The sequence below is a fragment of the Pinus tabuliformis genome, chromosome 3_2 (assembly GCF_031772625.1).
Source record: "Pinus tabuliformis cultivar Carrire ecotype Pingquan chromosome 3_2, CPIR1, whole genome shotgun sequence".
Lineage (NCBI taxonomy): Eukaryota > Viridiplantae > Streptophyta > Pinopsida > Pinales > Pinaceae > Pinus > Pinus tabuliformis.
This window is the reverse complement of record NC_142302.1, coordinates 591,914,307-591,928,753: the sequence shown is the minus strand read 5'-3', so window position 1 is coordinate 591,928,753 and position 14,447 is coordinate 591,914,307. Positions and strand designations below refer to the sequence as shown.

The 14,447-nt window shown below is 40.6% G+C and overlaps 3 protein-coding genes across 3 annotated transcripts; all 3 read left to right on the top strand.

Moving 5' to 3' along the window:
- The first annotated feature begins 766 nt into the window (after positions 1-766).
- LOC149181946 (uncharacterized) lies at positions 767-5,425 on the top strand. Its single transcript, XM_089414390.1, has 4 exons — positions 767-2,018; positions 2,441-3,513; positions 4,266-4,506; positions 5,199-5,425. Exons 1-4 carry the CDS (start codon positions 767-769, stop codon positions 5,423-5,425), a joined length of 2,793 nt encoding a protein of 930 aa, XP_089270516.1.
- A 4,255-nt stretch (positions 5,426-9,680) lies between these two features.
- LOC149181945 (uncharacterized) lies at positions 9,681-10,646 on the top strand. Its single transcript, XM_089414389.1, has one exon. The coding sequence runs from the start codon at positions 9,681-9,683 to the stop codon at positions 10,644-10,646; it is 966 nt and encodes a 321-aa protein (XP_089270515.1).
- A 789-nt stretch (positions 10,647-11,435) lies between these two features.
- On the top strand, positions 11,436-13,847 carry LOC149181944 (uncharacterized). The gene is made up of 4 exons (XM_089414388.1): positions 11,436-12,343; positions 12,544-12,726; positions 12,917-13,080; positions 13,255-13,847. Exons 1-4 carry the CDS (start codon positions 11,436-11,438, stop codon positions 13,845-13,847), a joined length of 1,848 nt encoding a protein of 615 aa, XP_089270514.1.
- The last annotated feature ends 600 nt before the right edge of the window (positions 13,848-14,447 follow it).

Genomic DNA, 14,447 nt, shown 5'->3' with positions numbered 1-14,447 from the left:
AATGAATTTCAAATTCCACTGAGTTATGGTTTCTTGTCCTTAATATGACGTGTTTTTGTACTTAAGGGTACAGTCAATCTAGGAGCATCCTTATTTTGTCAAATTGCCGGTTAGATTTTGTCATTCTTTGTTATGATCCCTAGCTAAGAGTTGGCCTATTAATCTGTGCCTGCCTTGTATTGAGGGAGCTTTCCTTCTGGAGTCTTCTATGCGCTGATCCCTAAGTCTGCTCTGAACCATCCTCCTTTAATTCCCCCCATCTGGCATTTATTTCATCCAGGTGATATGTTCAGATTTGGATCGGGAGATGATTAATTTCCTGTACAATCCTGACCTGGAATTAAATTAGGCCCCTTGGGATCTTCTGCCGAGGTGTGATTTTTTCTAGATTTGAATGGACGTTGGGTCAGACGCATCGGCCACGGAGGCCATGGTCCGAGCCACCATCCTGGCTGAAATGGCACATGAGACTTGCAAGGTGTCTGCTAGGTGGCAAGCAACCCTGGATGACATGATTGTTAAACCATCGTGGCATGAGAAGGATGGGCCCCCCTCTAGTCTTCCATTTTAGAACGCACATAGCAAAGAGGAATCCCACCTAAAGGAAGAGTGACTGAATGAACATGCGAACCATTACAACAAAGCCAGGAACCCAGTTAAATCCTCCTCCCTGCCTCAAGCTATCTCTTTGGATAGTTCTCATCTTTGCGAAAGAATTGAAAGCCTTCAGAATCTCGCCTTGGTGGGCAGGTGGCATTTCCTGAAAATGGATGATGCAGATATGAGAAAATGGCTCGACGACTGGTGGAAACCTTTGATTGGTTATACCCCCATCATCTCCCGCCTCATGAAAGAGTGGTATTGTTTCCACTTCCTGAAGGCTTGTGACTTAGAATTTGTTTTGAAGGGTCCCTGGGTTTGTGGTAGGAGCTTCCTAGCTCTCTACAGATGGTATATTGGATTCGATCCTTTAAAAAACACTCCATCAAATAATTTGATTTGGGTTAAACTCCCAAATCTCCCTCTGGAAATGTGGTCCATGGAATCCCTCACAGTAATAGGAAACTCCATTGGCAGATTTGTTTATGTCCATCCATGGTGCCAGGGAGAAAAAGACAAAAGGATAGCATGGATTCTCATCGAGAAGGCATATAAAGGGGGATATCCAGATCACATTGAGATTGTGTGGGGGCACCTGAGAATTAAACAAAGGTTAGATTTCTGGGGTATTCCCTTTAGGTGCTCCTCATGCCAAAAAACTGGGCACTTGATAAAAAATTGCAGGCGGCATGCAGTTCCGAAACCAAGGGTGTTCCATCGCAGATTCCGGATTGATTCATCCATTCCCTTTACAGAGAATATTTCATCGCCTTCAGTCAGCTTATCAGCGACCGATCTTGTGGATGATCAGTCCCTTAAAAATCTGGATCCCACTCTGTCTCCACGGCTGACATCTCAGGATTTTTCTTATGGGCCCGATACTAGACCGACCTCCTCAGCAAAGCCTGTCTTCTCCGATATAAATAGGTTTTCATCTAATCTTTGCTCGCCCATTCCTGAACCTATGGATGATAAGGTTGTCCCCTCTCCTGCGCCCTTACAAATAAAAGATTTTATCGTTGGCTCCCACCCCATAGTGATTTCATCTTCCTCCCCGACGCCGGATAAGAATCTTCTTCCCTCCTTAAAAGGCAAAGAGCCTTGGGTGGCAGCCACTCTTTTCAATTCCCCTGAGTCATCTCCAGTTAATAGGAGTGACAGTGATATTGATTTTTTGCTTAGTAAAAAATCTCTCGAGCTGGAACCTTTGACCATTCATAAACCGAATAGCCCTGCTTCTCCATTCATAAGCCCAAATTCTGCAAGGAATATTACAGTAAGAAAGAAACACAATGGAGGGAGTCGACATTTTAGGGGGAGAACGATTGTTTCAGATTGTGGAGTAAGGAACTTATCACTTATCGATGTTCCCATATATGATATGACTGAATCACAGCCTCTTAGAGTGAGCATGGCTGGTGAGCCATCCAAATGACTTTTATTGTATCCATGAATATTAGGGGTTTAGGCGCAAACCCAAAATTCTTGGCGCTAAAGGACATCTTCCATACAGCTCGGCCAAAAATTATTTTAATCCAAGAAACCATGCACAACAGTCAGGTTTCCATATCTTACTTTAGGAAAATGTTTCCTTCATGGTTTATGGTTGCCTCTGAGGCAAGAGGCCTGTCAGGGGGGCTGGAAGTCTTATGGGATCCTGATTGGATCAATGCCAAAGCCTACAAGTGTTTTGCTGGTATTCTTATTTCGGCATTTATTAGAGGTCAAAAATTCCAAATTAATATATTGAACACCTATGCGCCCTATAAGAACAGATTCCCTTTATGGGAAAAAATGTTTGCCTTGGATATTTTTGAACTTGAATCTCTGATGATTGCAGGTGACCTAAATCTAACTCTAAGCTCTGATGAATGCTGGGGTAACTGCAGAAAAAGAGACCCGCTTGCTGACCGTATTAAGCTGGAACTTCTTAATAAAAATTTTGTGGATATTGCTCCTACAAAAATGATGCCTACGTGGGATAACGGAAGGTCGGGAGAAGCGTATATTTCTAAAAGGATTGATCGTTACATTCTGCATGCTAGCATTATAGACAAGATGGGCATGCCTATCTCATCCATAGGGAACGCCTTTACATCTGATCACAGGCCTATTTTCCTCAGCTGGTGGGAGAAGGGCTTCAGAATGGGATACCCCTTCAAATTCAATAGAACATGGTTAGAGGACCCAGATTTCAATAAAGTCATATCTAATGCATGGAAGGATCTATCCACAAGAGATTTGTCTCCCCCATTTATGACTTTTAGAGAAAAGATGGCGGTTCTGAGAAAGGTGGCGAAGGAGTGGCAATATGATAAAAGAAAAAGGGACAGACAGGCGCTACAAGACATACAAAAGGAGATGGACAGGATTTTAGGGTCTATGGATGCAAATGTTTTTCCTCTCAGCATGAAATGCCGCATAAGAGATCTTGAAAAAAATAAACAAAAGCTTTTGGAACAGGAGGAGGCCTCATGGAGGCTCAAAATCAGGGCAATATGGCTAAAGGATGGTGACCGGAACACTAGATTTTTTCATAATTTTGCAAATGCCAGGCGGGATAAAAATACAATTTGGAGAATCAATGATGGTAAAGGTGGTTTTTTTGTATCCCAACATGATATATCAAATGAAGTTGTGAGGCATTTCAAAAACCAGTACAAAAGAAGGGAAGTATGTGATTTTCAGGATACTCTTTGGGGTATCGAATTGGCTCCACAAATGTTCGATGATGAGAAAAACGCGAGCCTATTTCAGCCAATCACAGAAGAGGAACTCCTTGGAATTCTCAAAGCGTTCAAAAAGGATAAGTTCCCAGGCCCAAATGGCTGGACCATAGAATTCTTCTCTCACTTTTTTGACATCATCAAAAAGACCTGCCGAGGATGGTTGAAGCATCTCGTTTGTCTGGAAGTATTCACCAGATTACAACATCCACACATATTGCTCTAATCCCAAAAAAGGCAGAAGCGGAATCTTTCCAAGGCTTTAGTACGATCTCATTATGCAATACTTCTTTCAAAATCATCACCAAAATTATTGCTGAGAGAATGAAATCGACTCTGGCCACTTTCCTCTCCAAGGACCAACATGCTTTTTTAAAGGGGTGCAACATTTTGGACGCAGTTGCTATTACACAGGAAAGCCTTTTTTCAATGATATCAAGGAATACAGATGCGGCCATACTAAAAATTGACCTGCAGAGAGCCTACAATTGTTTAGATTGGGGATACATTAGATGTTTATTGGCAAAGATCGGCCTAAAATCAAATTCCATCAACTGGATTATGTCATGCGTTGAGAATGTCCACTACTCGGTCATCATTAATGGAATGCCTTCTCCTTTCTTCCAAGCGGAAAGGGGTCTTCGTCAGGGGTGCCCCCTCTCCCCTCTTTTATTTATTCTAGCGATGAACTCTCTCAGCCTTCAGATTAACAAAGCAGTGGCCGAAAATAGATGCAGGCCGGTTAGGATTTGCAAGGACATCTATATATCTCACAACCTCTTTGTTGATGACGTGCTCATCTTTGCTATGCTTTGCAGGGTATCCTGGATTTGCCTCACCGAATTTCTTAATAGATTCCAAAGAGCTACTGGGTTACATATTAACAGAGTAAAATCTACCCTTTTCCATAATGCTTCAAACACGGAAATGGTGAGTTAGATCGCTGATCTGCTTCATATAGAATCGAGATTGCTTAAAGAGGGTTTGAAATATCTGGGATTTCAACTGAAGGCCAAGGGCTACTCCAAAGTGGATTGGCAATGGGTGTTGGAAAGATACTATAAAAAGATCTTGGCTTGGGAATATAAGACTCTTTCCTTGGCAGGAAGATTTGTTTTAACGCAGGCAGTCTTAGCGCAATTAGCTGTTTACTGGGCTCATATTTTCTACCTTCCAGCAAGTATTATTCACAAAATGAACAAAGTTTCGGCAAATTTTATATGGGGCGGAAGATCTAAACAGAGAAAAATACATTTGTCTAAAATGGAGAAGATCTCTTTACCAAAGAAGCTTGGCGGTTGGGGCTTGCTAGACCTGCGAACTTTTGGAAAAGCGCTCTTATGCAAAGCGCTATGGAGGGGTATTTATGGTGACGGACCGTGGAGTTTAACTATTAGAAAGAAATATTTGCAAGGTAAAGATCTGGAGTTTTGGTTCAGGAGAGGATCAATCGGAGTCAGACATGGATCTACTATCTGGCTTAGCCTACGAAAAGTTCAGCAATACTTCTTAAAGAATTTCATATGGAGCCTTTATTCTGGCAGCCGTATCTTAATTGGAATCGAATCCATTATGGGCGGGTGAGAATGTTTTTCCTTCCCTGAAAACCTCTTACTCGTTTTTTACAGGAATGGTATTTTTATGTGGGATAAATTAATATCAACCTGGAGCGGCCCTATTCCTTTATGGAAAGATTCCCATGATCTTCATCTGCCAGACCTGCTGATTCCGGTATGGAAATCGGTAAAGGATGCTCTTTGTAGTTTTGGAATCCATCGCTCTGGGACAGCGGATCATCTTATTTGGATTGTGCCAAATGCAAAGTTGTCGGCTCGTGTTAAAGATATCTATGCTGATATGATAATTTCTAAGGCATCAAACTCCTGTTCTATATATCCTCTGAGTTTCTGGAAGTCGGGGTGCCTTCTCAAAATGATTCTGTTCTCGTGGCTGGTTTTCAACAACAGAAATTTGACTTGGGAAAATTTGAGAAAAAGGAGCTGGCATGGTCCGAGTCGATGTGCTATGTGCGAAGCTGCGGAGGAATCCAATCTTCATATGTTCTTCCAGTGCAATTCCTCTCTTCAGATCTGGTATGAATTGTCTCTGCTTTATGGTTTCCCTCATGTTGTTTTTGTTTCAGTCCAGGTAGCTTTTCAATGGTGGTGCGCTCAAAAAGATTCATGGAGATCTCTATTTATCATTGCCCTATGGTGCTCATGGAAATGGAGGAACGCCAAAATCTTCAAAGACTCAAAAGAGCCTCTAAAGTCAATCTTGCATCATATTGTTTCCATCCACGATGTGATACCATTAAAACAACCCAAATTGAAAAAAGATCGCAAAAAAGAGGTTGAAAACCCTCTCATCAGTGTTCCCTGTGCTTTCTTTGATGGGGCCAAGAAGAATAATATTTGTGGATGTGGTGTCCACGTTATTATGGATGAGAAGCTGCAATACTTTTTATCATGGAACGATGGGAATGGCTCAAATAGCTTGGCTAAAGCGAGGGCTCTTGTAGGATTTCTTGCCTTCTGTGTATTTTTTGATATTCAGAACATTTCAATTTATGGCGATTCAAAAACGATGATCGACCATGTAAGGGGAGCTTGCCACATAAGTTGTCCTCAATTGTCTGGGTGGATGGACGAGATTATGTTTTTTTGGGGGAATATGAAACAATGCTCAATTCACCACATCTTCCGTTCCCAAAATGTTCAAGCTGACATCTGATGGTCCTTTTTTCTATAAGACTATTTAGCTGTGATTTGGATTGATGATGTTCGACCTCCTTTGGGATGTCCTTTTTCTGCATTGTATTGATTTCACATGCTGGCAAGCTGGCTATTTTTGAGCCTTTATGTATCATTTGAACTTTTATATTGCTCAATATAATACTATGAAGCTTTTTCTCTCTGAAAAAAAAATGTCCAACGAAAATGAACAAATGATTGGAGAGGGCCAATGAACATGAATCTTCCAACTTCGTCTTCATCATTTGATCCAACAAGTGCTCCAAATTTTCAATCCATGAATGTTGGTAAGCAGCCTAAATATGTTTTCGATTGTTCTTGAATTTTTATTATAATCCATGTACCCGTGAGTGCTCTATATTCCACCTATCCCTTAATTTCAAATTTATGGTTTTGGTATTATTGTGAAATAGTTTCTTGTAGGCAAAGAAGACATGTCTTCGACTGAAGAAATATTGGAAAATAAGACATATTTATTTAGTTTTATAGGCTTTAACAGATCTCTTCTTTTCACCAATCTATCTCTTATTAGTGAGATTTACTTAAATAAAAAATATTTTAATTATAAGAATCAAAGGTTGAGATATGTATATGGGTATTAATGATAATGCATCAAAGAAAACCATTTTCGTGTAACTACAGTAGCCCAGTTTCAAGACGAAGCAACAAAGATGCCCAAAACATCAAAAAAGAGGCAGAAGAGTGGGAATTGTGAAGTGAACGGTGAAAATTCTAGGTCTTCGTCAAGTGGTCATCGATAATGTTCATCATCCATGATGAATATCAAGCTTTGAAGCATGCTTATTTGATTATAATGGAAGAATTAACCTTTCTAATGGATGAGCTAGTAAAGCAAGAAAGAGACATCTTAATATAGTAAGAAGGGATATCAAAATGTTTGAAATAATGCATCAAAAGGATATAAAAATGACAGAAACTGATGCCTTTTGTGTATATGAATCATGTTTACAAATTTGTTTGTGCAGCATAAAAATATATATGAGAAAATGTTTGGTAATGTTTTTTAACTTTTAAATTCGTTTAATGCACATAACAATTTTACAAAATAAAGCCAAACAAAAACACATTGACCATTGAGCTTACAATTTGGCATTTAGGATAAAGGTTTGAAATGTTGGGTTATTAACATTATAAACCTAGGGGATTAATAAACCCATGGGAATATAAACTCAAGGAATTAATATTAAACATTTTGATTAATATTATAATCCCTAGGATGAATATTAAACCCTTAAATTAATATTACTAACCAATGGGATGATAAACCCTAGGATAAATATTATAAAACCAAGGAATTAAATACTCTAGAATTAATATTATAAACCATTTGATTATAAACCCTAAAGCCAATATTATAATAGATAATATTAAACCCTAATTTATTCAATGTCCCAATGCAACATTGAATAAACTAAATATTATAAACCAAATATTATAAACTCTTGAGTTTATAAACCCAAAATATTGAAAATATAAACCCTAGCGATTAATAAACAATTGAAATTAGTTTTAATCCGTCGATTTTATAAATATATCCAACATTATGGTGTGACCAGCGTCATCACAATGTGACAAGAAGTGTGTCAGTCATAGTCATAATGCCATATTATATTGCAATATATTCATTGTCCCATTGTGACATTGAATAAATTGTTGTTTAACATTTTGATTTATAATATTAGGTTTAAGTTTTATTTTGATTTATAATATTGGGTTTAAGGTTTATTCTGATTTATAATATTGGGTTTAGGGTTTATAATCTTAATGTTTATAGTGATAGGGTTTCTAAAATTAATCCTAAAGTTTTTTATTTTCTTGCTTTTATAATATTAATCCTTGGGTTTATAATGTCTTTGGTTTACAACATTAATCCTAAACTTTAATATTATTCCCTTGGGTTCAATAATCCCTTGAGTTTATAATATTGTTAGTCCCTCGGGTTTGTTAATCCATTAGATTTATAATATTAGTAATTCTTTGTGCTTATTAATCGCTTGGGTTTATTAATATTAATTCCTTATGTTTATTAATATTAATCCATTAGGAAGTAGGGCTTGTCTTCCTTTTTAAGTTTTCACCGGTCTGAGTTGCTATGCGTTCGCTCGGCCTTGCTCCGCGAGATCCCTGCGGCCTCATCCGCTCTTGCATCCTTCGGCAACTGCGAGTGGGTCCGCCGATAGGCCTATCTTCTGTCTGCGGTCAGCCAGGGATCGCCCACCAAAATCCCTAGCTTCCAGCTGTGGCCGCCTAGGGTTTGAGCTGGATCTCCATGGAGGAGCCCGATCCCCCCCCTAGGACCTTCCTCCCCTTCTCCATCCTCTGCTGCTGAGGCCTTCAGATCCTTGTTGGCCTCTCTCCCCAAGAAGAAAGCTGTGGAAGCCGCTAAGTTCGTGAAAAGGCTTGAAGACATCCCAAAGATCGCTCTTCCTCCTGAAGCTCCGATCCAAGTAGCTCTTTCTCTGGCGGAACGCGCTCTGGTGGGTCAGTTTACAGGTCTCTGGCCCTCACCAAAATCAACAGAGAACTGGGTCTCCAGAAACTGGGCTTCGCTGATCAAGGGAAAGGTAACATCTTACTTCCTCGAAAGAGGATACTTCCTTTTTGAATTCTTAGAAAAGGAGGACAAGGACCTTATTTTCAGAAATGGCCCCTACTTCATGGGGCCTCAAGGGCTGTACCTGAACAAATGGACGCCAGATTTCGACCCGGTGATGGATTTACCTTCAGTGATCTCAGTATGGGTAAGACTCCCCAATCTCCTGGTCCATTGCTGGAATTGGGATTCCCTGAAACACATCGGAAACACCCTTGGGAAATTCATAGACAGGGCCAACAACAGGGACCAATATGACTGCACCGGAATTTGTGTGGAGGTGGACCTAGAGATTGGTCTACCAGAAGCCATCAAAATAAGCGTGGGTCCGTGGACGCGTATTCATAAACTGGACTATGAACAACTATCGTTCAAATTCCAGAAGTGTCAAGTCTACGGTTATTTCGCTAGAGATTTCCCATCCAAAGGGGTTGAAGAAAAAGGGAAGGAGGAAGGATGGAATCAGGCGAAGAGACCCAAAACTTCCTTCAGGAAGTCCGCAAATGCTAATACTAGAGCCCCCCAAATGGGCCCTGCTCAACAGCCACCCATGGAAAGTCAAGGGAATAGATTTGAAATCCTTGGATCCGAAACCATAATTACCCAGGAGACAGAAACCCCGAAAGAAGTCTCTCTGCCTAAATCTAAAAGCGAACTAGAGAGATCCAAAGGAAAGATGTCAGAGGACAAGGAGTAAACCCAAGAATCCGAGGAATCAGAGGAAGAAGGGGAAATAGGGGAATCACAGTCTACCCCCAAAAGATCTACAAGAGGCTGAATGTCAACAAGAGAAAAAAGGGAGCAAGAAACATACAAAGACAAGCTCCAGGGCAGCCAGCCTACGCTAGAGAAACTCCTAGCAAAAACCCTAAAGACGAAGAAGATGCAAACCCAGAGCTCCAAAGGAGCTCACCACAGCAAAAGAAAATAATGAAGATAGTCTCCTAGAATTGTAGGGGAATGGGATCCAAAGCCAAGGAAGAAGCAATGACCAGTCTGATAAGGCTGGAAGCCCCAGATATCCTCCTCATCCAGGAGACGAAAATGGAGGATTCAGCCTTCCTCCAAGCAAGTAGAAAGTTTTTGAAAAAAGAAAGAGCGCATGCAACCTTGGCCCGGGGAGCATCAGGAGGACTTGGGTTGCTCTGGAATCCTAATAAGTTCTCCCTTATCTCTGAGTCCCTGAATACTCATTGGATTTTGTTAAAGTTGCAGCATTTAGAATCTAAAGAAATTATTAGTCTGGTCAATGTATATGCTCCTAATAATGCAGGTGAAAAGAAGCTATGCTGGGATTCCATCAAAACCTTGGTAGATCTAGAAGATCTAGAGAACATCATCATTGCAGGAGATTTCAACCTCACCCTCCTACCATCAGAAAAAAGAGGAGGCAGTATTGTTAGAGACCCGGCAAGAGAAACAGTAGAGGATCTCATGCAAGATTGGGATCTGATAGATATTAAGCCAACTACTGGCAAGTACACGTGGTCAAACAAAAGGGCTGGCCTAGGACACATAGCTGCAAGACTTGACCGTTTCTTGGTGCAAAGTTCCTTCCTGCTCGGTGGATTAGAAGCTAGATCGCGCATCCTGCACAGCAGTACATTAGACCACAAGCCTATCAGCCTGGAATTGCTGACCACTAAAGATTTGGGGCCTATTCCATTCCGGTTCAGCTCTCTCTGGATCAAGGAGGCGGACTTCATGGATAAGGTCAGAGACTGCTGGAAAAACCCAGTCAAGGGTTCTCCCTTCTTTGTGTGGGAGGAAAAACTTAGAAGAGTGAAAGCCATGCTAAAACATTGGGCTAAGACCCTGCCCAACCCAGTTGAGGAAAGGAAAAAATCTCAATTAGAACTTGAAAGTCAACATCTTCATCTTGAAACAGCTGAAATTTCAAAAGAAGATCTGGAAAAGGAGGCCAAACTTCAGCAAAACTTCCACAAGGCATGACTGGCTGAAGAAGAGTACTGGAGGCTCAAATCTAGAAGTATTTAGCTCAAAGATGGAGACAGGAATTCCTCCTTTTTCCACAAACAAGCTCAAGCTAGGAAAGGACGGAACTCCATCATAGAAATAAAAGAAGAAAACAGTGTTATAAGGGACTTTGCAAGCATAAAAAAGGCAGCCTCAGAACATTTTAAGAAGCTGTACAGGGAAGATATAAGAGCAGACCAAAATGATAGCCTTCTAGATGTTGTCCCTAAGCTCATCACCTCCAAAATGAAACAGGTTCTAGAAAGCAAAATCACGCTCAAGGAAACCAAGGAGGCCCTCTTCGCTATGGACCCGGATAAAGCCCCAAGACCGGACGGTTTCACTCTGAGATTCTTAAAAACCTGTTGGTAGATAATTGAGAAGGAATTCCTCAAAATGATTTAGAAATCCCAGGGCTGTAAGAAGATTGGAGGCCGCACAAATTCAGCATTTCTCGCCCTCATCCCTAAGGAAAAATGGGCAAACTCCTTCAACAGATTTTGCCCAATTTAAATATGTAACATTGGGTACAAAGTGATCACCAAAGTGATAGCAAACAGGCTGAAAAGATTGCTCCCCAAAATCATCCCGGACAACCAAGGGGGATTCATCAAAGGTAGGCAGCTAGTGGACAACTTCGTGCTGGTGAAAGAGGCAATTCATTCCAGCCAACATCGAAAGGAGAAAGGTATGGTTATAAAACTAGATCTAGCTAATGCCTTTGATCATGTTAGACATAGATTTTTGTTTGATGTAATGTATAAAATGGGATTCGGGCAAGGTTTTATAAAGTGGATAAAAGCTTGTATATCAGAACCTTGGATTGCTCCTTTGGTAAATGGAAGGGCCGCTGAAATTTTCAAATCTTCTAGAGGACTGAGGCAGGGGTGCCCTCTTTCTCCCCTCCTTTTCGTCATTCAAGCTTCTGTACTTAGTTTCTATTTGCATAAAAAGAAGCAAGATCATGCTATTATCGGGCTGTGCATTGCAAGAGGGGTGAAACACATCAACCATGCCCTTTTTGCTGATGATACCCTTCTTCTAGGAGATGCAACACCACAATCAGCTATCAACTTTAAAGCAGTTTTGGATGACTTCTGTAAGATCTCAGGCAGTGAGCTAAATAAGGGGAAATGTCAAATATTTTGCTGGAATATCCCTACTTCCACTGCAAATTCCATAGCTAGATGTCTGGGATTTGCAACCTCCACTATTTGGTCCTGTTTCAAGTATCTTGGGCTGCCAATCTTCATTAAGAGGGCGTCAAGCAAAGACTGGTCTCCTCTTTTAGACAAATTCAAAGTAAAGATGCAAGCCTGGGGATCCTCTTGGCTCAACATCGCCAGAAAAACAGTACTTATCAAGGCAGTTCTCAGCAGTCTTCCGATCTTCAAATTCGCTGTCCTCCAGGCACCTATGGGAATTATCAACAAGATGGAAGAATTAATCAGGCATTTTTTCTGGAAAGGCGGCAAGCAAAATGATAAGAGATTCTCCCTAATAAGTTGGGAAATAGTCACAAAACCATATCTTGAAGGGGGACTGAACCTTAAAGACCTGAAGGCTCAAAATCTAGCTATGGGAGCCAAATTAATTTGGAAAATAATCGCTCCTAAACCAAACTGGGCTCGGATTGCATTATGGAGGAAATACTTTAGAGGATCGAGGCTCAGGTGTTTAGATTAGCCAAAAAACACGTTTAGAACACACTTTAGTAGCTTCATTAACAGAATCATGCTGATGATAAAAAACCACGTGCATTGGATCCCTGGAAACGGCAAGCGAATACAGTTATGGAATGACAGAATTTTGGATCACCCTCCTCTGGAAGAATCCAGAGATTTTGCAGCGTTAAGAATCTGGTTGGATGCAGCAAATGTCCACACTCTGTGGAACATCTCGTTGTGGACAGAGGATTCCTAGGCGGGTTGGAAACAATTATCTGTGCCCAGCAACCTGCAAACTCAATGGACAACGTTCAAATCCCATCTATACAGGCTGGCCCCTATCCACGCAAGCAGGAAGGACGCGAGAGGCTGGGGGAAAAATCGTTCAGGTTACACAGTCAAGCAGGGATACTCTAAGTATCTAGAGCGCCCCCACGTTCCTCCTAATCCTACTCCTTGGGCAGGCATATGGAACTTCCCATCTATTCCAAAAATTGACCACTTTTGCTGGATTCTTTGCCACCAAAAAATCCTCACTGAGGATAGACTCCAAAAAAGAGGATTTAATGGACCGTCCAGATGCATTCTCTGCAAGGAAAATTCTGAAACTGCCCTCCATATTATGATTGAATGCAATTACACAATCTCTGTCATGCAGGAGCTGCTGGATACTTGGAATTTCGGTCTCAATTTTCCCACTTCTGTTCAACAGCTGTTCATAGGCTGGATGGCCAGATATCCAGGTATTCAACCAAAAAGCAAAAAGATCATATCATCATGGAGTGCATTGCCAAAATTTACTAGTTGGTAGGTTTGGTTAGAAAGGAACAGGAGGATATTCCGTAACAAAGCCCAGGATCATAGAATAGTAGCCAACTCAGTGAAATGCCAATTAAACGAGTGGTTGGAAGGCACAGGTGACGATTCAAATCTTAGTCAGCAAGACAGAGAACTTGGTTCTGCCCTTAAGCTTAGCTTCCATAAACCAAGAAGCTCACCCCCAGCTCTTGAAGATTGGAAAATCAGGAAAAACAAGATTGACTTTCAGGACTGGCTGTCCAAGCAATCAATTCCATCTCTATTTTTTGATGGAGCAGCTAAAGGAAATCCAGGGAAGGCTAAGTCTGGAGGACACATTATTATGCCAGACAACACTTCTCCTCATAATTTTTCCTGGGGTCTAGGCCACACATCTAGCATGCAAGCCAAGGCGCTGGCCCTCTTGCAAGGTGTAATCTTCCTCAAGGAGTTGGGAATACGGGAAGCAAATATTTTTGGAGACTCCCAAGTAATCATAAGAGCAGTGGCAACCAACTCCAACCCAACAGATCTACACCTAGCAAGGCTATTTACAAGAATCAAAAGCATTTCAAAGTCTCTACACTTGACAGATTTTCATGTACTGAGAACAAATAATAAAGCAGCAGACACCCAAGCCAACATTGTAGTCCACTTAGACGCTGGAACTATTCTCAAAAATAAGGAATTTCTGTGGGCACCTATACTGTGAAAAGCCATGTTTTACTGCTATCTTTTAAATCAGTTTGTCTGTATCTTTCACCTAGGACAATCAGCAACAAAAGAGCACTTTGAAAATTGTAAAAAGAGGAAGTGGATAAGAGAAAAAGCCAATTCCCTCCTGGTCGAAAGGCATGCTGGAAATTGCTCCTCATTTTGTAACCAATTGTGTGACCATTTGCCAAGCAGATAATGAAATCCTATAACCGTTCTTGTAAAAAAAACATATTAATCTGTTAGGTTTATAATCACTTCGGTTTATAATATTAATCTTAGAGTTTATACTCCTAGGGTTTAATGTTAATCCAAGGGTTTCTAATATTAATCATAGTGTTTAATATTAGTCCCCTGGGTTTATTAGTTCTATGCATTTATAATATTAATAAATTCTTACGTTTATTAATCTCTTTGGTTTGTTAATCCCTTGGGTATATAATATTAATCCCAAGGGGTTCCCTTGAGCTTATAATATTAATTCCTTCGGTCTATTAATCCCTTGATTTTATGATATTAATAATCCCTTCACTCTATTAATCCCTTCGGTTTAAGCAATATTATTTCCTTGGGTTGATTAATCGACTAGGTTTCTAAT